Source organism: the organism of the source record quoted next, unplaced genomic scaffold (assembly GCF_019419815.1).
Source record: "Pyrus x bretschneideri cultivar Hongxiangsu unplaced genomic scaffold, Pyrus_bretschneideri_v1 Contig4, whole genome shotgun sequence".
Taxonomy (NCBI): Eukaryota; Viridiplantae; Streptophyta; class Magnoliopsida; order Rosales; family Rosaceae; genus Pyrus; species Pyrus x bretschneideri.
The window spans coordinates 644,326-671,764 of NW_025999723.1; the positions used below are offsets into that span (position 1 = coordinate 644,326).

A 27,439-nucleotide genomic window follows, 5' to 3' on the forward strand; every position below is an offset into this window, starting at 1 on the left:
TTTGTTTTCTGAGAAACTTCCATGTAAATGTTTGGTTCCTTTTTTAGAGTGATTACGATATTTCAAGGTCAATAAGATTCAGGGTTTTTCTATTATGCAATGGGAAACCTTAACCGTTGAATCTCTGGTCATGCACCGAAGCATAGTGGAATTTTAAATCGATTTTTATGATACTTGCATGGACTTCCTTAACTATCTCTATGTCATATCATACGTGTGTATTGCATAGAAATTTCCAAATATATAATGCTATGTTACATCAACTTATTTAACTGCAGTTGGATTCAACTTGTATTGAATCTGAACTGCTCCCTAGTTTTTTATACTGTTATATTCTCGGCATATAAAATTGTTGAACCATCAAATCCCAAATCAGTCACACCTTGTGACACGGTTTCTCGCACACTGCGCTTTGGGTACCTTCACAATGTGTAATCCCCGGTGCATTGGACATGCCTTGCTCCTCATCATCCTTAATGAGGATGGGGTCATCATCCCCAGCAACCCCAACAACCCAATTAAACTGAAAGGTGAAATCCAGAAAATACAGCATGATCACCAAAACAATGCACGACAAGAACATCGGAATCGGCCCGAAAAGCCACAGAAACAGAGGGAACGAGAAGTAGAATGCTCGAAGCCCAAAGGACCAGAAATAGCTGCCTCGGTTCACGGTGGTGGCAACGTACTCTTGCGTGAGGTACTGCTGCTTGTGGTGCGGCGGCGACATCATCTTCTTGAACGGCGCGTTGATGAGCATGCTGCCGTGGCTGTAGTACCTTATGGACTGCACGTTGAAGAGGAATGCCACCAAGAAACACACTAAAATGGCGAAGAACTTGATCGACAACGCAAACTCGCTTCGGTTTCCAAAAACGAAAAATGCGCCCTTGGTGCGGCTGGTCATCAAGAGGGCAATGAGAGAGCAGAGCGTGATCGCTGTCGAGGCCAAAACGGTCGATGCCATTATGTTGTTTCGAAGCGTCTGAACCGGAAGAACACCATTCTTTGGAGCGTCCTGCATTTCATGCATATACAGATCCAAAATTGGTCAGTAAAATTCAAATCTTTATCATTCCTGTTGGTTTTGTAGAGATTTCTAGGATTCATGATACATGCAAAAGGATAAGCCTTACATGTAGAGAGTCATTTTTCTCTATATGAATACATGATATCATTTCACAGTCAAAACGTCATAATCTGAATCACTTATTCTCTTTATCATCATACCGTTTAGCCATCCTTATATGTATATTTATCAATGACGAGGGTTATGGTAACTAGTATATTCATGAATTCGAAAAGGTCAACTTGTTTGATTCACATAGAGGACTAATCAGTCTACAAATTGAATGAAACTTTCTAAAAGTAGTCTTTTCGATGATGATAAAGAGAATAAACATTTCGGTTTGTTGGGTTCGACTTACCTCCATCATGGCCTGGACCCAGAAGCGGCGATTGATGGAGTTGATGCCGATGACGGTCTTATTGGGTTGCTTAACGATTCGACATAGAAGCCATAGATGGTAAGTCACCATCAGTAGGAGGCCCGCTGGTACCAAAATGTAATCCAGAACTTTTAGCTGCATCTTCTTCACTTCAGTTATAATCCTCCTCCCTTTCTTTCTTTATTTATGTGGTTGAAGGGAGAGCGAGAGGAGATTGCAAGTCGAATACGACGGTGGTTTTGTGCTTTCTTTATAACCAAGTGGTTTGTCTAGGAGTATCTTGGAAGACATCTCCATACAAAAATGTCAAACACACAGAACCTCAAATTTGAATTCGATTTGATGACTCATTTCTTTCTTTTTTTTCATATATTTTCTGGACTATATAAAATGACTCATACTAATTTAACATTTGTGTAGTTATTATTTAAATACGAAATCACGGTTAACAAAGATTAAAAAAAACGTTGTGTATGCAGAATATAATTTGTTTTTGTTTGATCGGCCATCGGGTGTCCACCTTTCTATTCGATGAAATAAAATATAGGATTATGTTAGAGAGACTAAATTGGTGGATAAAATTTTGAAAACTGAATGACACGAATGTTGATGATTGAATTATAACTAAAGTGATAATAAAAGTGTTTATTCTTATCATATCATTATGGGGGCAATAGGAGATGAGTCTCCAAGAGCCTTTTGTTTTTCAGATCATTATGTATTGTATCTCCAACTAATCTTGTAACATTAAAACCATCACTGTCTGAGTGGATCAGTCTATCCGCTAGCTCTTGAAGAAATTTAGGTCATCTCTAATTGAAAGGTTAAACATAGTCTCGTTCAGAATTAGAGTCTTGTAAAAAATTATTTTTAAATGAACAGTCATGCCATCCTCATATACTATCTCTAACCAAATGGGCAAACATAGCCTCCTCAATAAATTATTAGTTTTAAGTTTATACCTTAAATGTTTTGATTAATTTAATTAAACTACGGTTGGATGTTTTAAAATTTAGCTGTTGAATTTGAATTAATTATTACAACTGAGAAACTGAACCCCAAAAAGGGGCTAGGAGTGGGGCTAGAATTGGACAAATCAGACTATTTTTTTAACATTTAGACCTTTAACTTTCTCAATTGGAAATGGCCTTAGGGTTAAGAATATCGGCAAGACTGATATCGGCGATATGTCCTGCACAATGGCAGTTACTAGTTAGACCATTCAAATATAAGAAAGGTGGTACAAATTAGAACAACATAAGACACGAGTGAGTGAGAACATTCTAAACTCTTGGATTCGATATGTCTACGAGCTGCTCATCTTCTAAAGTCAACGCCAGCTTTTCCCTGGGTTTCATCATTAAGCATGATCCCTCAAATTATGGACTAGTTGACTTGTTGATATGTGTTTTAGCGGTTTGATGTAATCCCTTAATTTAAGGAAGATTGATAGCTTTAGGTTTTACCTGGTTATTAAAGTTTGTTCAGGGGAGGGTTGCTTTTAACCGGTTCCCCTCTTTTCTCTTCTTACACTGCCTTCCCTTGTACATTCATACAATCTATGAAAAATACTTTCAAACCAACTTAAAATTCCACGGTAAGCATGCTCCGCATTGTTTATAACTCGGTTTTTAAGTTTGCTTCGTCTTATTTCTGCCATCTCTCTCTGATATCAGATAGCGTTATGTTGAATACCATCTGCAGATCCGACAAGCAAACTTCATAGTGAGCTGGTAGGTAGAGGGCTCAAACACTTTTGAGTATTGAAATCCAAAGCTTGATGAGGATATTTGGATAGCTCAAACTTCAACAGAGCATGCCAATAAAAACCGTGAGATCTTGAAGATACCCAAGAAACAGTGACGGTGGGAGATGCATAATATACTTAATTTATTAGGGTTTCAACTTTCAGCCAACGACAGGTAGTGTAAATAAACATCCTCAGTAATATGAGATGTAACTGCTTCGGTTGCTCATCTTCGTAAGTGCATGATTCTATGTATCTTGGAACTCGATTCGTTGAAACATGGCCCAAGTTTTGGTTGTCATGATTGAATGGATCATGAATTCGACATGAATCTGAAAGATCGCTTTTGTGAGGCATCTGTGTAACAAACTGTGTTGCATCCCCAGCTAGCTTGTTGGGTAAGTAAAAATAAAGCCTTTCTGTTTGTTTTCTTCGTAACTTCCATGTAAACGTTTGGTGCCTTTTTGAGAGTGACTACGATATTTTAAGGATAATAAAATTTGGGGTTTTTCTAGTATGCAACAGCAAACCTTAGCCGTTGAATCTCTGACCATACACAGAAGCATAAAGGAATTTTTTATCAATTTGTGTGGTACATGCGTAAACTTTCCTTATCTGTCTCTATCGATTTGTACGAAGAATGCCAAAATCCCTCAAACTGAACATTATAGTTTATAACTTTATAAGGATATGAAAACAGACCCCAAGTATTCCAAATATGTAATGCTATGATACATCAACTTATTTAACGGCAGTTGAATTAAACTTTATTGAATCTGAAACGCTCCCTAGTTTTTGCAACCATTCTATTTTCTGCAAATTAAATTGCCAATCCATCCACTGAGAATGACGGTATCCTAAATCAGTCACACACTGTCACACTGTTTCCCACACACTTCGCTTGAGGTACCGTCACAATGTGTCATCCCCGGTGCATTGAACAAGCCTTGCTCCTCATCACCCTTAATGAGAATCGGGTCTTCATCCCCAGCAACCGCAACAATCCAATTGAACTGAAAGGTGACATCCAGAAAATACAGCATGATCACCAAAACAATGCACGATAAGAACATAGGAATCGGCCCGAAAATCCATAGAAACAGAGGGAACGAGAAGTAGAATGCTCGGAGGCCCAAGGACCAGAAATAGCTGCCTCGGTTCACGGTTGTGGCAACGTACTCTGTCGTGAGGTACTGCTGCTTGTGGTGCGGGGGCGACATCATCCTCTTGAACGGGGCGTTGATGAGCATGCTGGCATGGCTGTAGTACCTTATGGACTGTACGTTGAAGAGGAATGCCACCAAGAAACACACCAAAATGGCGAAGAACTTGATTGAAAATGCAAGTTCGGTTCGGTCCCCAAAGACGAATAAAGTCGTTCTGTATTTGGTGCCGCTGGTCATCAAGAGGGCAATGAGAGAGCAGAGCGTAATGGCGGTCGAGGCCAAAAGGGTCGATGCCATTATGTTGTTTCGAAGAGTCTGCACCGGAAGAACACCATTCTTTGGAGCATCCTGCATGTACAAATTCAAAATCAGTCAGTAAAGATTCAATCTTTATCATTCATGTTGGTTTTGTAGAGATTTCTAGGATTCATGTTACATGCAAACGATAATCCTTACATGTAAAGTCTTTATATTACTACATGAAATCATTTAATTGTAAAAACGTCATAATTCAACCATTTATTCTCTTATTACCATTACCCTTTAGCCATTCGTTTATTTATCAGTACCAAGGGTTATGGTAACTAGTATCTTCATAATTCAACGTCAACTTGTTTGATTCATATAGATGACTAAGATTCTAAAAGGTGTTACTAGTCAGGCAACTTGCAAGGGCCAAGTGCTTAGGTGTCTCGGCAGGCCTAGGCCCTTTTTTTCTTCTTCAAACTTGAACCAAGCATGCCAATTAAAATGCTGACATCTTGAAGATACCCGAAACATTGACGGTGGGAGATGCATAATACACTTCATAAGGGTTTCAACCTTCAACGAATGACAGATAATGTAAATAAACATCCTCAGTAGCTCATCTTCGTAAGTACATGATTCTATATATCTTGGAACTCAATTCGTTGAAACATGGCCCAAGTTTTGATTGTCGTGATCAAATGGATCTTTGATTTGACATGAATCTGAAAGATCTCTTTTGTGAGGTATCTGTGTAACAAACTGTTGCATCTCCAGCTAGCTTGTTGGGTATAAGTAAAAATAAAATAGAAATGCTAAGGACACATTCACAAAAGTGGGACTCTCCATGAACTTTCTACCACCTCATGTTTTTGACGCAATGTTTTATAATGTTAGCATAAAAAGTGACGTAAACTGTACGTTTAAATGTTGTTGCCTTAATTTGCTTCTTATTACGTGCCCCACGATTTGCAAGAAAGCAGTTGCCCAAATATTAGCTTTAGCTTCGTTTTCGCTCTTCCTTTTTTTAAACAAAGAGAGAACCTTTCTATCTGTTTTCTGAGAAACTTCCATGTAAATGTTTGGTTCCTTTTTTAGAGTGACTACGATATTTCAAGGTCAATAAGATTCAGGGTTTTTCTATTATTCCATGGGAAACCTTAACCGTTGAATCTCTGGTCATACACTGAAGCATAATGGAATTTTCAATCGATTTTTATGATACTTGCATGGACTTCCTTAACTATCTCTATGTCATATCATACGTGTGTATTGCATAGAAATTTCCAAATATATAATGCTATGTTACATCAACTTATTTAACTGCAGTTGGATTCAACTTGTATTGAATCTGAACTGCTCCCTAGTTTTTTATACTGTTATATTCTCGGCATATAAAATTGTTGAACCATCAAATCCCAAATCAATCACACCTTGTGACACGGTTTCTCGCACACTGCGCTTTGGGTACCTTCACAATGTGTAATCCCCGGTGCATTGGACATGCCTTGCTCCTCATCATCCTTAATGAGGATGGGGTCATCATCCCCAGCAACCCCAACAACCCAATTAAACTGAAAGGTGAAATCCAGAAAATACAGCATGATCACCAAAACAATGCACGACAAGAACATCGGAATCGGCCCGAAAAGCCACAGAAACAGAGGGAACGAGAAGTAGAATGCTCGAAGCCCCAAGGACCAGAAATAGCTGCCTCGGTTCACGGTGGTGGCAACGTACTCTTGCGTGAGGTACTGCTGCTTGTGGTGCGGCGGTGACATCATCTTCTTGAACGGCGCGTTGATGAGCATGCTGCCGTGGCTGTAGTACCTTATGGACTGCACGTTGAAGAGGAATGCCACCAAGAAACACACTAAAATGGTGAAGAACTTGATCGACAACTCAAACTCGCTTCGGTTTCCGAAAACGAAAAATGCGCCCTTGGTGCGGCTGGTCATCAAGAGGGCAATGAGAGAGCAGAGCGTGATCGCTGTCGAGGCCAAAACGGTCGATGCCATTATGTTGTTTCGAAGCGTCTGAACCGGAAGAACACCATTCTTTGGAGCGTCCTGCATTTCATGCATGTACAGATCCAAAATTGGTCAGTAAAATTCAAATCTTTATCATTCCTGTTGGTTTTGTAGAGATTTCTAGGATTCATGATACATGCAAAAGGATAATCCTTACATGTAGAGAGTCATTTTTCTCTATATGAATACATGATATCATTTCACAGTCAAAACGTCATAATCTGAATCACTTATTCTCTTTATCATCATACCGTTTAGCCATCCTTATATGTATATTTATCAGTGACGAGGGTTATGGTAACTAGTATATTCATGAATTCGAAAAGCTCAACTTGTTTGATTCACATAGAGGACTAATCAGTCTACAAATTGAATGAAACTTTCTAAAAGTAGTCTTTTCGATGATGATAAAGAGAATAAACATTTCGGTTTGTTGGGTTCAACTTACCTCCATCATGGCCTGGACCCAGAAGTGGCGATTGATGGAGTTGATGCCGATGACGGTCTTATTGGGTTGCTTAACGATTCGACATAGAAGCCATAGATGGTAAGTCACCATCAGTAGGAGGCCTGCTGGTACCAAAATGTAATCCAGAACTTTTAGCTGCATCTTCTTCACTTCAGTTATAATCCTCCTCCCCTTCTTTCTTTATTTATGTGGTTGAAGGGAGAGCGAGAAGAGATTGCAAGTCGAATACGACGGTGGTTTTGTGCTTTCTTTATAACCAAGTGGTTTGTCTAGGAGTTTCTTGGAAGGCATCTCCATACAAAAATGTCAAACACACAGAACCTCAATTTGAATTCGATTTGATGACTTATTTCTTTCTTTCTTTTCATATATTTTCTGGACTGTATATAAATGACTCATATACTAATTTAACATTTGTGTAGTTATTATTTAAATACGAAATCACGGTTAACAAAGATTAAAAAAAACGTTGTGTATGCATAATATAATTTGTTTTTGTTTGATCGGCCATCGGGTGTCCACCTTTCTATTCGATGAAATAAAATATAGGGTTATGTTAGGGAAACTAAATTGGTGGATAAAATTTTGAAAACTGAATGACACGGATGTTGATGATTGGATTATAACTAAAGTGTTAATAAAGATGTTTATTCTTATCATATCATTATGGGGGCAATAGGAGATGAGTCTCCAAGAGCCTTTTGTTTTTCAGATCATTATGTATTGTATTTCCAACTAATCTTGTAACATTAAAACCATCACTGTCTGAGTGGATCAGTTTGTCCGCTACCTCTTGAGGAAATTTAGGCCATCTCTAATTGAAAGGTTAAACATAGTCTCGTTCAGAATTAGAGTCTTGTAAAAAATTATTTTTAAATGAACAGTCATGCCATCCTCATATACTATCTCCAACCAAATGGGCAAATATAGCCTCCTCAATAAATTATTAGTTTTAAGTTTATACCTTAAATGTTTTGATTAATTTAATTAAACTACGGTTGGATGTTTTAAAATCTAGCTATTGAATTTGAATCAATTATTGCAACTGAAAAACTGAACCCCATAAAGGGGTTAGGAGTGGGGCTAGAATTGGACAAATCAGACTATTTTTTTTACATTTAGACCTTTAACTTTCTCAATTGGAAATGGCCTTAGGGTTAAGAATATCGGCAAGACTGATATCGGCGATATGTCCTGCACAATGGCAGTTACTAGTTAGACCATTCAAATATAAGAAAGGTGGTACAAATTAGAACAACATAAGACACGAGTGAGTGAGAACATTCTAAACTCTTGGATTCGATATGTCTACGAGCTGCTCATCTTCTAAAGTCAACGCCAGCTTTTCCCTGGGTTTCATCATTAAGCATGATCCCTCAAATTATGGACTAGTTGACTTGTTGATATGTGTTTTAGCGGTTTGATGTAATCCCTTAATTTAAGGAAGATTGATAGCTTTAGGTTTTACCTGGTTATTAAAGTTTGTTCAGGGGAGGGTTGCTTTTAACCGGTTCCCCTCTTTTCTCTTCTTACACTGCCTTCCCTTGTACATTCATACAATCTATGAAAAATACTTTCAAACCAACTTAAAATTCCACGGTAAGCATGCTCCGCATTGTTTATAACTCGGTTTTTAAGTTTGCTTCGTCTTATTTCTGCCATCTCTCTCTGATATCAGATAGCGTTATGTTGAATACCATCTGCAGATCCGACAAGCAAACTTCATAGTGAGCTGGTAGGTAGAGGGCTCAAACACTTTTGAGTATTGAAATCCAAAGCTTGATGAGGATATTTGGATAGCTCAAACTTCAACAGAGCATGCCAATAAAAACCGTGAGATCTTGAAGATACCCAAGAAACAGTGACGGTGGGAGATGCATAATATACTTAATTTATTAGGGTTTCAACTTTCAGCCAACGACAGGTAGTGTAAATAAACATCCTCAGTAATATGAGATGTAACTGCTTCGGTTGCTCATCTTCGTAAGTGCATGATTCTATGTATCTTGGAACTCGATTCGTTGAAACATGGCCCAAGTTTTGGTTGTCATGATTGAATGGATCATGAATTCGACATGAATCTGAAAGATCGCTTTTGTGAGGCATCTGTGTAACAAACTGTGTTGCATCCCCAGCTAGCTTGTTGGGTAAGTAAAAATAAAGCCTTTCTGTTTGTTTTCTTCGTAACTTCCATGTAAACGTTTGGTGCCTTTTTGAGAGTGACTACGATATTTTAAGGATAATAAAATTTGGGGTTTTTCTAGTATGCAACAGCAAACCTTAGCCGTTGAATCTCTGACCATACACAGAAGCATAAAGGAATTTTTTATCAATTTGTGTGGTACATGCGTAAACTTTCCTTATCTGTCTCTATCGATTTGTACGAAGAATGCCAAAATCCCTCAAACTGAACATTATAGTTTATAACTTTATAAGGATATGAAAACAGACCCCAAGTATTCCAAATATGTAATGCTATGATACATCAACTTATTTAACGGCAGTTGAATTAAACTTTATTGAATCTGAAACGCTCCCTAGTTTTTGCAACCATTCTATTTTCTGCAAATTAAATTGCCAATCCATCCACTGAGAATGACGGTATCCTAAATCAGTCACACACTGTCACACTGTTTCCCACACACTTCGCTTGAGGTACCGTCACAATGTGTCATCCCCGGTGCATTGAACAAGCCTTGCTCCTCATCACCCTTAATGAGAATCGGGTCTTCATCCCCAGCAACCGCAACAATCCAATTGAACTGAAAGGTGACATCCAGAAAATACAGCATGATCACCAAAACAATGCACGATAAGAACATAGGAATCGGCCCGAAAATCCATAGAAACAGAGGGAACGAGAAGTAGAATGCTCGGAGGCCCAAGGACCAGAAATAGCTGCCTCGGTTCACGGTTGTGGCAACGTACTCTGTCGTGAGGTACTGCTGCTTGTGGTGCGGGGGCGACATCATCCTCTTGAACGGGGCGTTGATGAGCATGCTGGCATGGCTGTAGTACCTTATGGACTGTACGTTGAAGAGGAATGCCACCAAGAAACACACCAAAATGGCGAAGAACTTGATTGAAAATGCAAGTTCGGTTCGGTCCCCAAAGACGAATAAAGTCGTTCTGTATTTGGTGCCGCTGGTCATCAAGAGGGCAATGAGAGAGCAGAGCGTAATGGCGGTCGAGGCCAAAAGGGTCGATGCCATTATGTTGTTTCGAAGAGTCTGCACCGGAAGAACACCATTCTTTGGAGCATCCTGCATGTACAAATTCAAAATCAGTCAGTAAAGATTCAATCTTTATCATTCATGTTGGTTTTGTAGAGATTTCTAGGATTCATGTTACATGCAAACGATAATCCTTACATGTAAAGTCTTTATATTACTACATGAAATCATTTAATTGTAAAAACGTCATAATTCAACCATTTATTCTCTTATTACCATTACCCTTTAGCCATTCGTTTATTTATCAGTACCAAGGGTTATGGTAACTAGTATCTTCATAATTCAACGTCAACTTGTTTGATTCATATAGATGACTAAGATTCTAAAAGGTGTTACTAGTTAGGCAACTTGCAAGGGCCAAGTGCTTAGGTGTCTCGGCAGGCCTAGGCCCTATTTTTCTTCTTCATATTTTAGTTAAATTTATTATATATTATATACATAAATGTCCACTTACATTTACGGAAAAATAAGTGGGAATCGCGACCTAAACGGGTGCCTAAAACGGATCTCGACAGACTACGCAGACACCTAGACAGGTCTAGCAGCCCTTCTTATTTTGTAAACGCCTAATGATTAATCATAGCGATGACCAGTCGCCTAACTCCTAAACCACGCTAGGTGGGAATTTTTAAAACACGGTAGATTCTTAATCAGTCTACAAATGAATAAAAAAAATTGTAAAAACGATCTTTTAAACGATGATAAAGAAAATAAACATTTGGGTTTATAGGGTTTGAGTTACCTCCATCATGGCTTGGACCCAGAAGCGGCGATTGATGGAATTGATGCCGATGACGGTCTCGTTGGGTTGCTTAACGATTCGGCATAGAAGCCATAGATGGTAAGTCACCATCAGTAGGAGGCCTGCCGGTACCAAAATGTAATCCAGAACTTCTAGCTGCATCTTCTTCACTTCAACTGGAATACGTGGTTGAAGGGAAAGCGAGAGGAGAGTGCAAGTCGAATACGATTCCGAGTGTGTTTTTGTGTGTGTGTGTGCTTTTTTTTTTTTTTTTTTTTTTTTTTTTTTTTACCAAGTGGTTGGTTCCGGAGCATCTTTGAAGAGCATCTTCAAAGAAAAATGCAATAATATCATTGTTCATGCCTTGTATGCTTACCCGATTAATCAGGCCCCTTACTAGAAAAGATTTCCAATTTTGGGTAAAAATAGGGACTAGTTGTAACGATCTGAACTATCTATTTTGTAAGTTTCGATTCACAAGTCATTTTTGTAAAAATTCAATTTAATTTAAAACTATTTGCCTATTTAATTATTACGATGAAATTTCATTATTTCATATAGAACAAAGTGGTTATCAATTTTTTTAAACTCAATTAGATGTCTCAAATATTTCCGATTTGGCTATTATTTTGCAAAGATGATTTATGAAGTCTAACTTGAAAAATAAACAATTCAGATCGTTAAAGTTCGATATAGTGAAGGTCCTGTAACTAATCCTCATCTCAAAAAAAAAAAAAAAAAAAAATAGAGATCTGATCTCTTAAATGCCTCCTACGTTTAATTATATTTGTTTTATTTTAAATTTTAACTAATTATGATGCTTGCCATCGGTGAACCATGAACTTGTGCCATCAAAATGTGGAAAGAAAATTTATGCCATGAATACGGCTCTGAAAACTAAATGTAATAATACAATTGGTTAGAAATTTAAAAAAAAAAAAAATTCTATACAATTGTATTATTATCCTTGATTTACTGGATTGTGTTTCAGGCATAATGAAAATTTTCTCCAGAATGTGGCACTTAGCTATTTGCATGATGGAGTAGGATTATCTCCCTTCCAAATCTCCTCCCCTCTTTTCCTCTCTCACTTTCCTCTTCGTCTTTCTCTCTCTATAAAAAGTCAAAACAAATTGTTGACATTGTATAATCATGATGACCGTTCAAATAAAAAAGAATTTGAAAGTAGAAAAATTTAGAAAGAACATAATCATACTCTCTAATCATGATCATATGTAAAATGTGGGACCTATATTTTTAGGAAGTTTTAACGAAATATTTCCGGTATTATTCACTTTTAACAAAAATGATATTTTTATTCTAAAAAGTCACTTATGGTACTATTCACTTACAACACTTTTTGTCATTTTGATTAAAACTCAAAGTTTTCAAATCATTTTTATTAGTTTTTCTATATTTTTATCCGCCTGACCACGATACATGTGGCTTGGTCTGGCATCGGACAAGAGGGTCCGCACGTGCTGAAGAAACATATTGAGACGTGATCGAATGGATCATGAATGGGACATGAAACTGAAAGATGTGTTTGGCGAGGCATCTCATGTCTATAACAAACTGAGAGCATCCTCCGGTTCTTCGGGCAATTCATGTAGTGTACCTCTCACTCTCTCCATCATAAACCTTTCACAACTGCCTCATCACATTCACATGCCTCACGATGCACTTTTAGCTTTGTCCCCATTTTCCTTCCTTCTATTTTATTTATTTATTCATTTAAAAGTTTTTTTGTTTGTTTGTTCCCATTTGATAGTAATACACCAATATCAACACGGGATTCTCGACCGATGCAAGATCTATTGGAGGTTCAGAACTATTTTTGAGGACATTAAATGGGTGGCAATCTCTTTTGTATCTATTCAATGGCAACATATTTATAAAGAAGTCAACTTCTTTGCATATGATATTACATTTATTGATCACAATGTTGACAATATTTGTATTTGGAATAGGATGCTTCCTGGTGAAGGCACGCCATTCATTTGTATTTGACTGTACGGGTTCTAGGTGTTCCCGGAGATTCTCGTTAGCTTAATAAAGTCTATTTCCTAGCCAAAAATAAATAAATATTAACACGGGTAAGGCTGTTTGTAGACATAAAATTTAAAAATGTGCAGGGCCAAACTCTATTAAAAATGCGCTAATAAATATGTTAATTTTGTGTGTACTTTATATTGATTCGTATGGAACAATGCTTAAATGTTTTTAAACGAAACCATCGCATCTTACTGCATAAAGAATCTTTGCACAACATTGAGCCAATTTCGTAGTAAGAATTCTTTTGGAAGTGCTTTTAAATTGACTGAAAGAGCATTTGGAGTAAATGTTTTAGGGTTCCAAAAACACTTGAAATGCTTTTTCAAGATTCACTTGCATTTTACTAAGGATTGATTCTGAAAACATTTTCATCAAAAGCCTTTTTAGAACCAATCCTTAGTAAAATGAAAGTGAATCCTAGAAAAATACTTTAAGGATTGGTTCTGAAAACATTTTCATCTATTTTAAAAGCACTTTCAAACGAGGTCTAAAAGAATGAGGTAAATTCATTCCCTTCATACGCATACATTACGTGCAAATCCAGTAAAATGAACATTATAATTTACAAGTGGCATGAAAATACAGACCAGCTGAGCATTCCATAATACTCTACTTTTATTCGTTGTGTTGTTACATCCATCAACTTATTGTGCTGCAGTTCAGTTCAACTTGTATTGAATCTGAACCGCTTTTTGGTTTAGTACTTGTACCTTGCTAGCTAGCTAGTTTCTATGCTCCGCTAAACATATTCCGCCAACTTTCTAACGTGACAATGCCTGATTGACTTGAAATGTCATGCTAGCTAGTTTGGCAACCTTTGTTCCTCATCGTCCTTAATGAGGATGTGATCATCGTTGTCAGCAACCCCAACCTCCCAACCAAACTGAAACGTGACATCTAGGAAGTAGAGCATGATGACCAAAACAAAGCAGGACATGAACATCGGAATCGGCCCGAAAATCCATAGAAACAAAGGGAACGAGAAGTAGAACGCCCGGAGTCCCAAGGACCAGAAATAGCTGCCTCGGTTCACGGTGGTGGCAACGTAGTCTGTAGTGAGGTAGTGGTGCTGATGGTGCGGCGACATCTTCTTGCACGGTACGTTGATGAGAATGCTGGCGTGGCTGTAGTACCTTATGGACTGCACATTGAAGAGGAAAGCCACCAGGAAACACACCAAAATGGCGAAGAACTTGATCGAAAATGCTAGCTCGCTTCGGTCCCCAAAGACAAATAAAGCTGCTCTGTATTTGGTGCCGCTGGTCATCAAGAGGGCAATGAGAGAGCAGAGCGTAATGGCGGTCGAGGCCAAAAGGGTCGACGCCATTATGTTGTTTCTCAATGTTTGCACCGCAAGAACACCATGCTTTGGAGCTTCCTGCATTTCGTGCATGCCCAAATGCAAATTGGTCATTAGAGAACATCATTTTTCAATCGTATATGCACTGTTTTTATCCATTAATTTTCTTTTAACGTATTCACTTCAAAATTCAAAAACTAAATACGGGGTATGCATGAAGAGAAAAAACTTGTATGAAAATCACTTTCATTGTCAAAAATGTATGTTGTCATGTTATACATGATTATATGAATAGGAATCAATTAAGACGATACTCTAAACCATTCTAATTTACAGGAAAAAAATCGAACTTGAACCAACTGGTTAAAAACCTTTCTTTCAACATTTTCAAGGTTACTGGTGCACAAGAAGACAACATTTTCCAACAACATAAAAATTCACTCGTGCAAGATAATATGAATAGGAACCAATTAATAAGATAAAAAAAAAATTGAAAGATATGATTTTGATTGATGGGTTTTGTTGGGTTTTGGTTTTACCTCCATCATTGCGTGAACCCAGAAGCGGCGGTTGATGGAATTGATTCCGATGACGGTGCTGTTGGGCTGCTTCAGGATTCGATAGAGAAGCCATAGGTGGTATGCCACCATTACCAGCAGCCCTGCCGGCACCAAAACGTAATCCAAAACTCTTTGCTGCATTTCTTCTTCTTCTTCTGAGATCTTTTGCTTCTGAAATTGTTCAAGGGAGGAGAGAGAAAGAGGGGGAGGAGAGAGCGAGAGTCCAAGTGTAACACGGGTGTGGGTTTCTGTTGTGTTGAGCTGTGTTTGTGTGAGTGGAGTGGACTCTCTGGTTTTTTGGTATGAAAAGGAGAAAAACGAGGCGGGTTTTTATAGCAAACATGTGGATCTCGAACGGGCGAAAGTTCTTGCGTAGGAGAAGTCCATGCCAAGGAGAAGCCCTTTGCATGTACGTTTGGCGTACACGTGACCGTGATATCGGTTTCTCAATTCAAGATATCACCTTAAAGCTCCGGCACTTTATCATTAGTATTATAATTTAGCGTTATTTCTTTTCGGTAGTGCTATTCATTTATTTTTTTTACTTCTTACACACTCTTGTTAACTTTTATTCACCGATCTTCAATTTGCTCGATTCGACGGTCGAAAATTGAAAGTTGTGTGTGAGAGGTTGAAATGAGTGTGGACAGCTTCATCCATTCTTTTGACTTATACATTTAGTACGTAATCCCAACATAGGAATTTTAATGAACTTCTTTTCTTTTTCAGCAATTCATGAAAGAATGAATCGAGGAAAAACCTATGAATATACCAGCGACAAGAAAAGATCTCATGATATTCAATATGGACTCCCACCACCCATCAATGCATGGTGTTCTTCGACTCAACATAGAATATCCTTATATCATATAGGAGGTGTTACACATGACATAAAATGAGGCTTAAAATGTGATTTAGACGTGAAAATAGGAGCAGTGTCGCACGATATTGCGATTCCATCTAAATTAGCACATTTTTTTTATTATTAATATTCTTTAAAAGTAACGAGACATATCAATCATGTTGCGTATTCTTAATTCCTAATATAACACGTGAAAAAAAAATTCACTATGAAACACAATCAAGTGCAAATTTATCAAGTTCGAGGATTTCTAACAACCCCACTACTAAGCTCACCAAACATGAGTGAAAAAATGAGTGCTATTTTCCAATTAGTCTTTGATTTTAATTTTTTATCACCCTTGCTTAAGCAAGTGCAAAACAAATTGCCTTCCAGCTTTTTGCCACCCACGTTGATTCAATTACCCGGATCAGGATCCTCTCCTAGGAGGCTGAGTTTTTTGAGCAAATCACACGAGATGTTGGATTACAAACAGAGAACTCTTCTAAAGTTATAATAATTGTAATATTTGGATCAAAGTTGGATTTTGATCCAACAGACTGTGTGATTTGCTTAGAATGTTCAGCCTCCTAACCTAAGGATCCTACCTAATAACTTCAATGAATTAATGGGAAACAGCACTGTTGGCGTCATTATTAAAAGGCAATATCTAATAGTATTGCGTATTATCCTCTCTTCTGAGAAGATCTCATTTTGAAAGTCTGATTGCGCGTTTTCTCCCACTTAATAAAATGTCACATGTTATATACTTTTCACCTGGATTTCTATTGCCAAACATGTCGATAGATGTACAACTATGTAAAAACTCGTTTGAAAGTAATTTTAAAATGATTAAAAACAGTTTTGATAAAATTAATTTTGGGTTCTAAAAGCACTTGAAGTTCAAGTGCTTCAAGTGCTTTTTGAAAGAAATACCATAAATGTGCTTCCTGCATGAAACACTTCAAATGTTTTTTCATGGACCACGTGGATTTTTACTAATGAATGATTTTAAAAATATTTTCACCAAAAATGCTTTCAGTTATTTTAAAAGCACTTTCTAAATGAACCCTTATTAAAACATCGACATAGTTGATAATATAAATAAAATGTCAATAATCTACAAGACATCGATATGCTTAATGATATTAGATAGTCGAACATGCGACATCATCATGCCTTGACCCAAGATTCTCTTCCTTCGCACAAACATTCACGAATGATGAATTCTTTGAACATGTGGTATCTATAAGTTAGGAACAGATCATTTTCCAGCTCCAAAAACCTGCCCCAGTGAAAATAATGAGAATTTACTGCTCTATTTTTTAATCGTCTTTGCAGAGCAGCTGTCAATCAGGACTAGCCCACTTTGAGTTCGAGCCTATTGGTAAAATTCCTCTATACTCCTAGGGTGCGTTTGTTGCACCGGACTATCTCGGACTGGATTAGCTTCAGGGACTAAGCTGGATTGACTTAGACTAGACTAAGTTGGACTAACTTAGTGAAGCATTTGGTGCAGTGTCGGACTAAAAAACAGGATAATTAATAAACTATAATATTATATTAATTAATGCATATATAGTAATATATTATATTATTTAATATTTATATAATAATATTTTATGTTTTTTAATGCATATTTATTCCCCTTTTACTTTACTCCAAAAAGACTACCCTCCAGAACCATCTTTTCTTTTCTTCTCCCTCTGGCACCGCCCCATTTCTTCTTTCCTCCATATTTTTCCTGCAAAACGCAGGTGTAAAGGTCACTGCAAATCCTTCAAAACAAGCTCATCATCTTCACTCTCTTGCTGCTATTAAGCATTTCCGCCTTCCTCATCCTTTTTTTCCCAAAAAAAATCAGATCTCTCTCTTTCCTCAAATACATGCATTGGCTTCTCCGCCTACAAAGTCATCTCATAATTTTCTGGCAATGGGTGGATTTTGAATTTCTGGTTGGATTTTGTTGTTATTTTTTCGCCTTTTTTTTTTTTTGTGGTTCGATTTTGAGGTTTGGCCGGTAGGTGGAGCTTTATTTCAGATCTAAGCGGTGATTAAAGGGTTTTGCAGACGATGCAGCGGGCAAACAGAATAGGTTTGAGGACGGGACTAGCAATCCCATACATATTGGGGGTCCTCACTAAGACTACCTAATGAAGGACTTAGTCGGTGCGAGTCCGACCTAGTCTCATTAATGGTAATCCTTGTTCACATCAAACACTGGCTAGCAATCCCAGCTAAGCCAGTCCAATCCAAGGAAGTTTAGTGAGGGCAAACAAACGCCCCCCTAGTATCTTATATACCGGAATTTATAAGCGTTAAGATCTTGATCATTGGATCATTAATCAACGATACCACGGCCAAAAATCTCAGTGTACAGCATACTCGGAGCATACCCAAAAATGCCATACACAAAAGCACTCGAAAATCTCAAGATTTGGGCAGGAACAACTGGCCAAGTGTGGGTAAACCTGGAGATAAAACCCCTCGTCTCTCGTCACCTAACAACATATCTTCGGTTGTATGCTAGAATCTGCGCCCAATTAGGACCTAACTTTGTGTCATTTACCACTAAAACACGCAGTTAAATGTGGCAAATCATATGGCTGATGTGATACCATTTAACTATCTTTTGTGGCGGGGTCCCGATGACATCGTTGATGCTTGGAAAAGAATGCCCTAAGGTATCAAAATGGAATTTGCACAGAGATACCTTAAACATGAAACAGTAATTACTTGATGTATAAGAAAGAGAATTTTTGGACACAACGGAATTTTTTCCTTGCTAGTCATCAAAACTGTGAAAATTCTGGTAGCTCCCAGCCTCCAATGTATCTTATACGCCGCAGGGAGTACGTGCGTTTGACCAAAACAAAAACCGTGTATGTGCGATACACGAACTTCCCCCCTTCACTAGTAAACAATACAAACTAACATGACAAAACATATTTCCGAAATAACTAGATAGCCAAATCAAATACTTCCTCTGCCTAATCCACCACTTGGTTTTACATCTACATACCCTTTTCACAACTACTTGCAGTTAGAAAATTTGAGGTTCCTGAAAGCTTCCTTTCTTTTGAGATTTTCTAACCTTTAGAATTCCACAGGAGCCACGGAGTCAGCAGAGTAATGGACATCAAGTACCGATGGAACCAGGACATGAAGCTTGTGAGGCTCACCAAATTCCTACAAGATGTTGGACAAGAATGAGTTTGTTCGTTAGATAATAAATTAGGCATGAATATCTACTTTATGCCTACTTTAGGCCAAACTGAGAGCTATAGTTCAACTCCATCATTTTAAAGAGTTTCGGCGACTGTTGATTGTGGTCTATAGCACGAGAAGTACGTTGTTATCTAATGATAGCAATACTCCATTAAACAACCAATACATGACAGCTGTAATAGCTCATAGATAAGGAAAAGCAACATAAAATGCCATCTGAATACAGTATATTACCATAGGTGCGGTAGAACTTTAGTGCTCGAGGCCTTTGATCTTGTCAAGATAGTACTGCATTTTTTGAGTATCTTGAGCCGAAAGATTAGATCCAACAACAAGCTTGTGCTGTTCAAATTTTGATTCATCACACTTCAATGCGGTTTCTTTACAAGCTTTGATACTTCCTGATACAAAAGAAATGAAAGAAATCATTGGTAATTAACTTTCTTTTAACAGATGGGAAAGAAGACAATTATGTTGTGTCTTTGAGATGACAGTAACTTCCGATCAGCTTAAAAAATGAACACTACAAGATAAAATGTGACCCCTTAAGAAGTTCCAAACAATGTTTACTATAAGAAATTCTGCTTACTTTTAAGGAAATTGTGATTACCAATCACCACTAAAGCGGAAGCACTCTAATTTCTTAATCAAGAACAATAACAAAATTCAAGAGTCAAAATGATAACTTAATTGTAAGGTATTGTGCATTTTCGAAAAATATCAGCAAGCCGCAAGACTTAATCTGCTGCAAATCTTTAACTCACCACTTAGGTCCAACAAATTAAATAGAACCGGGCAATCTGCAATACTCCTGACCATGGTAGTTGCAGCCCATACTCTCTGATATTCATCCCTTGAAGCTCTAATGATACACAGCCTCGTAATGTCATTCACATACTTGACTGCATAAAATTACACATTCGGAGAAATTGAGAGAGTCCATTTTACAGAAAATTAATTGCAAAGGCGCATAAATAAAGAAGGTAACAAGAATTACTGGGAGCCATTACTTACCTTGGAATGATCCAAGTGACGAAGCCAGACCGCACTCCCCAAAATTTACTAGGATGCTGTCTCGGATAGCTTTCGTAACATTGTACGAGGTAATGATAACAGGATCTTTTCTCACCAGTTCTCTATTAGGATCCAAGATAACCTCCACTACCATATACCTATTCTTAAATCCCACCATGATCCTTTACCTGCTTACAACAAAAAATGGGACATATCAAATCTAATAAGAATGTTAGACAAAAATATCACATGAAAAGCTCAGCAGCTAGCTTAAAACTGTATTTTGAAATCTCAATTCAACAAACAAGTAAGGGGGTGTCGTCAATTTGGATTTCAGAATATTTTAATGGACATTTTGTAAGTGACGGATATCAAAGGATTTTAATGGACTCTACAATTTTATATGGCTTTTGGCAGATTTATACGGATTTCTCTTATAGATTTCTATGGATCTGTATAGAGTTCTTTCAAGGATTTATTAAGATTTCATCGGTAATATTAAGGCCTTTCATAACTCTATCAATCCCGAACTTATGCGGAAGGAAAACAAGCACATATTCTCTACCATTCCTGAACTTCTACGGAAGGAAAACGAGCACACATATAGTAAGTTTTCAAACAGCATCTCAAGACCACAGGACTTTTGTCATGATACACTTCCAATACAGAATAACCTGAAAACTTTGAAGTAATCGAACAGAGCCCAAGCATACAGAATCAAATCTATTGAATCCTAAAGCTTACATCTTTCTGTTGTTTTAAGCTCCCAATCTCAAAACTGAAAAACTCACAACCCAAGAATTCAGCTTTTTTTTTTTCTCAGATCCCAAGTTACTCAAAACCCCCAACATCCCATACTCCAATCCCCTCCATTTTCCCGCAGTTTCCTACATTTTCTAGGCAACCAAACAGAGTTAAAACACCCAACTAAAACAGAAAAAAAAAACGACAAAAGGTAGAGAAGTAATATACACATACCAGAAAACCCGAAGCCCCCAATCTAATCCAGAAAACCCGTTTGTTTCCCGAGAAAGTTGCAGCCCCTCGGAACAGAGATCGCAATCCAGATCAAAACTTGGAGTGATTGGATCTTGTCACGTAAGGAGAATTGTGAATGGGGATTAGGGTTGTGGGGGTTGAATTTGTGGTGGGTTTTTGGATTGGGTGGATAATTTATTGAAAAAGAAAGGAGCTTTGTGTGTCGTCTGTTCCTCGAGAACTAAAAAATCGAGTCTGAAACTGATATCTGAGCGCAGGGAGGAGCAAGGGTGGCGATTCCGAGACCGTAACCCTCGGAACGAAGAGCAACGGAGCTAGTCGGGTTGAAAAATGGTTCTCGGGTCAAGATCCACAGCCTAAACCCAAAAGGGTCGAGGGCTCGAGATCCCGAATTGTGAATTTGGGCCTGTGGGAGTTCGGAACAGCCCAGCGAGGATGACGGTGAGAAAGCGACGTGGCGAGTGTTGGTTCGTGTAAAAGTCATAGGAAGAGAAAGAGAGGGGAGAGATTTTTCAATATGATCGGTAGACGAGATGGTAAACCGCGTGTCATTATACAAATAATAGAATATGTGTGCTAAAAAGTTAATAACTTAAAAAATAAAATTTCTCACCACTTCTATTAAAACAAGTGGGGTACACTTGTGTTCCCGTCACAATGAAAATTTTTTCAAGTGAGAAAGAGCTCTTGAATCGTTGAGGAGAAAAGAGAGAGACCGTTGGAGGCGGGGACTGGGAACACACGATATTTCGAGTCACACTCAGTCCGACTCGAGGTTCACATTTTAAAATACTTTAGTTTGAGATGATATTTATAAAAGTATTTTTAAAATATCAAATACTTAGGTCGAGAGTGATCAGGATCTCGTATTCTTGCCTCATTGCATACACCAATAATAAAATAGCACGTGTCCGTTTTAACGTCTTTTCAATATTATCATTAGCACTACAATCTAATAATAGTTGAACTTTCAAATTCAATTGTCATAAAACGATCGTTATAACTAATTTTGCTACCCATGTTGTTGCTTAACATGAAACTCCACTCTAACACCTTTGTATGTAAACAAAACATTTAAAGAAACTTACGAAGATGCTATTGTGACGATACTTTTAAATAATATGAATTAGTGATATAATAATGCGTAATTAAGTTTAGACACCTTCACTGAGACCCTTAATGCAAAAAAAGTCAATTTACGATAATCAATAAATACTGTATGAAGACGTGTTGCAGTATCATTGATTATGCAACAATACAAGGTGGATCTAGTATTGTTGAAAGAAAATATATAATATTCTTGGATTATCCACTTTTGTAGGTAAACCCTTTGAAAAGTCAAGTCCACTAGGGAATTGGGTCGTATTTTAAATATATATAAAAAAAGGGGCACAAAGTGAATTTACTCGGAATTTCACTCGTATTTCATTTGGAAATTTGGTGCTTTATCATGAGAAGCCCACCGGATTAAATGATCCGGATATTTGAAATTTCATTTACGATCCACTTATATTAACTTTTCAAAAATTATAATAATTTTTAACTATTAAATAAAATTGAAAAGCTCTAGATCACTTGATTTGATAGTCTTAATAGAAGAAACTCAGAGGGGATCTCTTCTCCTTTTTATCAGTTTGGGCACGTTGGGTTGGGCTTCTTGCATTTTTGCCCTCTCCTTTCTCTCACAGTAACTCCAACGTCAACTCCTCCACCCCCACCTTCTCTCTCCTCCCTCCCTCTCTCCCTCTCTCCCTCTCTCCCATTTTTCTATAAATACCGACCCCTACGCTTGCGTTTTCTATGTTAGCTTGCTAGGCAATTTGGATAGCGAGAGAGACAGTCCGAGTCTTTGAGAGAGAGAGAGAGGTGAGAGAGAAGGTGAGGAGTAGGTGGTGGTGTTGCTGGGTTAGCGTTGAAGCACAGCGCGCGTGTTTTTCGTTTTTAACTAGGAAGCACAGGTGAGTCATTTTCTTCTTTCTTTTCTATTTTTTTCTGGAATTTTTTTATATAATTATGTATTATGATTAATTAATCAGGTAAAACAAAAAGCAAATAAATTTTCTGTAAATTTTAAGGGCAGTAATTAAAATTGTGTAATTTTGTATCCCACGTTGATACATGCATCAGATCTGATGAAGAAAGTGAATTGTTGGCTTCATATGGAACATGATTAGTGTTTCTGTGATTAGTAATTAAACAATTCCATATGAAGTGTGGGGAACGATTTTCTACATTGTGTTCGGATCTGTAAAAAAAAAAATTTAGACTTTGCGTAAAACCGAGCGTAGTGGCGTTGTAGGGTTCATACAGCCGATCCCGCACCGCTAGGGCTTGGTTGTTGTTTTTGTTGTTGTAAAAAGGCCTCCTTTGCTGGTGGAATCTGTTCAATTGACGTTTCGAAAACTCATTAATTGGCAGTTGCAATGGAGGTGGCTGGCAATTCTGTGGTAGCAGGACCTACGAATGTTGTTTATCTGTCGACTATTTTGGGCCGTGATGTGTCAAATCCTGTTCACAAATGTGACTGGAAATGTCAGAACGAGCACGTCTGCGCGAATATGTACCTCTGCAAGCTAACTGGAGCCACTCACATCTGCGACAAAAACTGTGATCAGAGGATCCTGTATGATAACCATAGCTCCCTTTGCCGGGCAAGCGGAAAGATTTTCCCCCTTACACAGGTAGAGGAACAGGCTGTGAGAGGGGTCCGTAGGAAGCTTGAGTCGGATAGCTCTTCTGCAGACAGTTGCTCTTCTAAGCGCAGACGGGATGCCCAGTTCCATCCTTCTCCCTTCGAGAGATCCTTCACTACTGCCAGTCTGATCTGCAGCAAAGTTGGAGATGGCATGGATATGAGCTAGGCTTATAAGATAAATGAACGACCTTTTATTGCTTATCTTAATCTTGTTCCTTTAAACTTTTCCCTATTTGCATTTTGTGGAACGGATGTGGACGATGAACTTGATGAGTACTTAAAGTGGTGGACCTAATGTGTCCTACCCGTCTGTAGGAACAATCTATATTTGTAGTCCTGTTTACTGCAATTTAACTCCTCCATTAGCTTGACTTTAAAAGAATGTTATTTAGGGGGTGATCGGGGCTTGTTTAACTGCTTAAGAATCTTGGATTCAATTCTTATTCATGCTAGCCCTACTGGTCAGGAATTTTGGCTATATTTGCTACAGGGTGCTCTCAGGTCGTTTGTACGACTTGTGTCATGATTTAGCTGTGACTTCTTTTATGTTACTCCCATTAATTATTTTACCTTATTACTAGTATCTTCTTATTTGTTGTCATTTATGATGTTTATCTTGCCAAAAGGCAATTATTTGTATTTATTTATTAAAATGGTTCGCTTAGTTGCTTCTTTATTTGGATCTGTAATATTATTGGTTCTTGTTCACTACGATTGCAGGCAGTATTGTTGTTGTGTTACTTTGGCCTTGTTTAGTACAGGTTATGAAGGAATGATCCGGATTTCACTTGTTTTATATATATTTGCATCATCGGCATTGTTTTTTGCTTGGGTTATTTGATTGAATGTATCTGAAATTGATGTCAATTTTGCAGGAGTTGAAGCATGTGCTATCGAGGAGATATTAGATATGCTTGTTAATAATGAATAATGTCGTTCTTATTTAGAAATTTTCTGATATAGCTTCTTATGAATTTTTGTTTTGTTTTCTTGTGTAGGTAATTGTATAATTTCTTGGAGAAGAAAGCTACACCTGGTGATGCTGGAGAACTTGCACAGGTAAGCTACGTGCAGAAATATGATAAAACTTCCACAATATGGTAATTGATCAACCTCTTCTATTTGGCGAAGTGCAACACAGCACTTTCTGCTCAGCCATCAAGGCATGTGTACGTTTGAGTCACATTATTTCCATATTATCCTGTGCTGGTGGTTCGACATAAATTGTGTTTGAGTTGTCCTGCCTATAGCCTATTTGGTTCGTCAATATTTTCCATGAAAGGCCAATCCCTTTAGGCTGCCATGTCTGAAAGTAGCTGTGCTTATAAGGTTGAAAGTGCATTGAAGAGTTGCCTCCAACCTTTAGTTGGCCTTTCGCCGAACCATTTCTAGGCTACTTGTTATCTTTTAGGCTACTTTTAACTTCGAAGTCCTTTATCTCTTCTAACGGTGGAAAGTCCTCTCGTTGCTTGTAAATTTTCTAGTGATGCCAAGATGTTTTGATTAATTTGGCATCGTCAGTTTGTAAAAACATTGTAAATTTCTAACGACACATTTATGAGCAAATAATTTCATGTTCATGTTCATTTTTGTGGTCAGTGTTTCCGGCTTCTTCATTCTTGTTCTTTACTTTGATTCTGCGAATTCCACATTATGAATGTACTAAAGGCTATCAATTGATGTTTCTGTAGACTGTATGTAATAATAGCAGCGTTTATTCCTCCGATTATGTTATGTGGATGACTGGAAGTAGACTTTTCCGCGTTCTTCCCTCTCTTTCCCCAATCACTTTGGCTCGAGCGTATAGATCAGACACAGCCTGCGTACATGTAGAGAGATCGAATTCAATCCAAGTTTTGAAACAGATGTTGCTTGTTCTCAAAGTCATCTTCGAAAGAATATCGTTTATTTTCCTCGAGGAAGATTATATGGTTTGGAGATTCATTAGTCCAAGTTTCTTTTTGGTAGAAAAGGAATCGCTTCTTCAAGAGGCCATCCAAGATAAAAGAAATCCTAAACCCATAATGGTCATCTTGCGGCTTAGATTGCACGTTTCCTTCCCTCACAGATTCTTCCAATCCTTCCATATATCCCATTCCACCAGAAAAGCGAAACACCAAACCAAAACCTATAAGCCTAGAACATGCCATTATCGACGAGACCTCGAACTTTTCTGCGCTTCTTTTGCATCCTCTTTCCATTTTTCATCTCTTTATCCCACTCAGCCACATTTACTATAACAAACAACTGCCCGGAAACCATCTGGCCCGGTACGTTGGCAGGTTCCGGCACCCCTCCGCTCCCAACAACGGGGTTTCGGTTGGACCCCGGCCAGAGTGTGAGACTTCCTTCTACTCCAGGATGGTCAGGGCGTATATGGGCTAGGACAGGCTGCACATTCGACGAGCAGGGAGCTGGCACGTGTCAAACCGGCGACTGTGGAGGCAGGCTGGAATGTGGTGGCAGTGGTGCCACTCCACCTGCCTCTCTTTTTGAAATAACTCTCGGCAATGGCAATGGTTCAGATTTCTACGATGTCAGCATTGTAGACGGCTACAATCTGCCCCTCATTGCCGCACCACGTGGCGTGTTTGGTCCATGTAATGCCACCGGCTGCGCTTCAGATATCAACACAGGTAAATTATGGTCTTGATCAAGTTTTTGTAATTTTTCGGGCGCCAAATGGTTCAAATTTTGAAGGCCGAGCGGCAATGAAACACGCGTGCAGGTTGCCCGAAAGAGCTTCAGGTGGTGGGAGGAGGAAGCGAAGGGACCGTGATCGGATGCAAGAGCGCCTGCGAGGCATTTGGTTTGGACCAGTACTGCTGCAGAGGACAGTTTGCTAACCCGACGACATGCCAGCCTTCCAAGTATTCTACCATATTCAAAAAAGCTTGTCCAAGAGCTTACAGTTATGCTTTTGATGATGGCACAAGCACTTTTACATGCAAGGCTTTTGATTACGCCATTTTCTTCTGCCCCTACGGAAACGGGTACATTTTTTTCTCCCCATCATATCATCATTCGAATATTTTCAACAACTGCTTATTTTCTTTTCAACTCTCGGATTTCATACGGTAAAACATTCGTGATGCAGGACGAGAAATTCAAATTATGCGTTAGCTCCTCCGAGATATCAAGTGCCTGGCAGCGAGAAGGTTGTGCAGATGGTTTATTCTTCTTCTAACACGCTGTTACCAGTTCCGCCGCTAATCCTTCTTCTCATCGTCTACATATTATCTTGATCGTTTGAAAGCAACTGTGAAGCCTGGTGTGATGAATCAAGTGTTGGAAATGTGTCCTAAAACCAATCATATGATGATACTTTATGGACATTTCACATGTTAAACTAATCTAGTTTAATGTTAAGGGCAAAGATTATTGTTTGAGCCGTCTCATATAAATGTTATATGCTTAAACGATAAGTCCAAGGAATATGTGATTGGAAGAATGCGATCTAAAGAAGTTAGATTCATGAGACCATTCTTTCGTTGACACATCCTAAACGTTCCTGATCATAAGATTGTCAATTGGGCATTGACAGTCCGTTAAGATCAGTACGTGCTATGTCTTCTCTCAGGGAGAGTGACTAGTCTCGAGTCATTGGTGTGTGTGACATCAAGACAAGTACGTAGGTGCTCAATAGAGAATGAGTTCACTGAACAC

The 27,439-nt window shown here is 38.2% G+C and overlaps 7 protein-coding genes across 10 annotated transcripts; 2 read left to right on the top strand and 5 right to left on the bottom strand.

Annotated features, from left to right (window-relative positions):
- Positions 1 to 201: 201 nt before the first annotated feature.
- LOC103951628 lies at positions 202 to 1,753 on the bottom strand. The gene is made up of 2 exons (XM_009363058.3): positions 1,428 to 1,753; positions 202 to 1,018 (listed from the first exon to the last, which is right to left on the bottom strand). Exons 1-2 carry the CDS (start codon positions 1,587 to 1,589, stop codon positions 377 to 379), a joined length of 804 nt encoding a protein of 267 aa, XP_009361333.2. The 5' UTR covers positions 1,590 to 1,753; the 3' UTR covers positions 202 to 376.
- A 2,093-nt stretch (positions 1,754 to 3,846) lies between these two features.
- LOC125468750 lies at positions 3,847 to 7,309 on the bottom strand. Its single transcript, XM_048565092.1, has 2 exons — positions 7,086 to 7,309; positions 3,847 to 4,709 (listed from the first exon to the last, which is right to left on the bottom strand). The coding sequence occupies exons 1-2, from the start codon at positions 7,245 to 7,247 to the stop codon at positions 4,062 to 4,064; spliced, it is 810 nt and encodes a 269-aa protein (XP_048421049.1). The 5' UTR covers positions 7,248 to 7,309; the 3' UTR covers positions 3,847 to 4,061.
- Positions 7,310 to 9,506: 2,197 nt separating this feature from the next.
- Positions 9,507 to 11,332, bottom strand: LOC103951551. Its single transcript, XM_009362970.3, has 2 exons — positions 11,082 to 11,332; positions 9,507 to 10,369 (listed from the first exon to the last, which is right to left on the bottom strand). The coding sequence occupies exons 1-2, from the start codon at positions 11,241 to 11,243 to the stop codon at positions 9,722 to 9,724; spliced, it is 810 nt and encodes a 269-aa protein (XP_009361245.2). The 5' UTR covers positions 11,244 to 11,332; the 3' UTR covers positions 9,507 to 9,721.
- Positions 11,333 to 13,624: 2,292 nt separating this feature from the next.
- Positions 13,625 to 15,307, bottom strand: LOC103951550. The gene is made up of 2 exons (XM_009362969.3): positions 14,976 to 15,307; positions 13,625 to 14,514 (listed from the first exon to the last, which is right to left on the bottom strand). Exons 1-2 carry the CDS (start codon positions 15,135 to 15,137, stop codon positions 13,939 to 13,941), a joined length of 738 nt encoding a protein of 245 aa, XP_009361244.2. The 5' UTR covers positions 15,138 to 15,307; the 3' UTR covers positions 13,625 to 13,938.
- Positions 15,308 to 17,738: 2,431 nt separating this feature from the next.
- LOC103951548 (probable ribonuclease P/MRP protein subunit POP5) lies at positions 17,739 to 21,471 on the bottom strand. 4 transcript variants are annotated; one of them, XM_048565018.1, is made up of 6 exons: positions 21,058 to 21,471; positions 20,824 to 20,966; positions 20,080 to 20,267; positions 19,830 to 19,967; positions 19,300 to 19,466; positions 17,739 to 19,026 (listed from the first exon to the last, which is right to left on the bottom strand). In XM_048565018.1, the coding sequence occupies exons 3-5, from the start codon at positions 20,255 to 20,257 to the stop codon at positions 19,318 to 19,320; spliced, it is 465 nt and encodes a 154-aa protein (XP_048420975.1). In that variant the 5' UTR covers positions 20,258 to 20,267; positions 20,824 to 20,966; positions 21,058 to 21,471; the 3' UTR covers positions 17,739 to 19,026; positions 19,300 to 19,317. The 4 variants fall into 4 exon arrangements, with proteins under 4 accessions (XP_048420975.1, XP_048420974.1, XP_009361242.1 ...); XM_048565017.1 differs by having other exon boundaries at positions 20,824 to 20,975; XM_009362967.3 differs by lacking the exon at positions 20,824 to 20,966 and having other exon boundaries at positions 20,080 to 20,270.
- A 1,314-nt stretch (positions 21,472 to 22,785) lies between these two features.
- Positions 22,786 to 24,144, top strand: LOC103951547. Its single transcript, XM_009362964.3, has 2 exons — positions 22,786 to 23,036; positions 23,497 to 24,144. The coding sequence occupies exon 2, from the start codon at positions 23,502 to 23,504 to the stop codon at positions 23,937 to 23,939; it is 438 nt and encodes a 145-aa protein (XP_009361239.2). The 5' UTR covers positions 22,786 to 23,036; positions 23,497 to 23,501; the 3' UTR covers positions 23,940 to 24,144.
- A 683-nt stretch (positions 24,145 to 24,827) lies between these two features.
- On the top strand, positions 24,828 to 27,089 carry LOC103951546 (pathogenesis-related thaumatin-like protein 3.5). The gene is made up of 3 exons (XM_009362963.3): positions 24,828 to 26,409; positions 26,502 to 26,766; positions 26,871 to 27,089. The coding sequence occupies exons 1-3, from the start codon at positions 25,917 to 25,919 to the stop codon at positions 27,016 to 27,018; spliced, it is 906 nt and encodes a 301-aa protein (XP_009361238.2). The 5' UTR covers positions 24,828 to 25,916; the 3' UTR covers positions 27,019 to 27,089.
- The last annotated feature ends 350 nt before the right edge of the window (positions 27,090 to 27,439 follow it).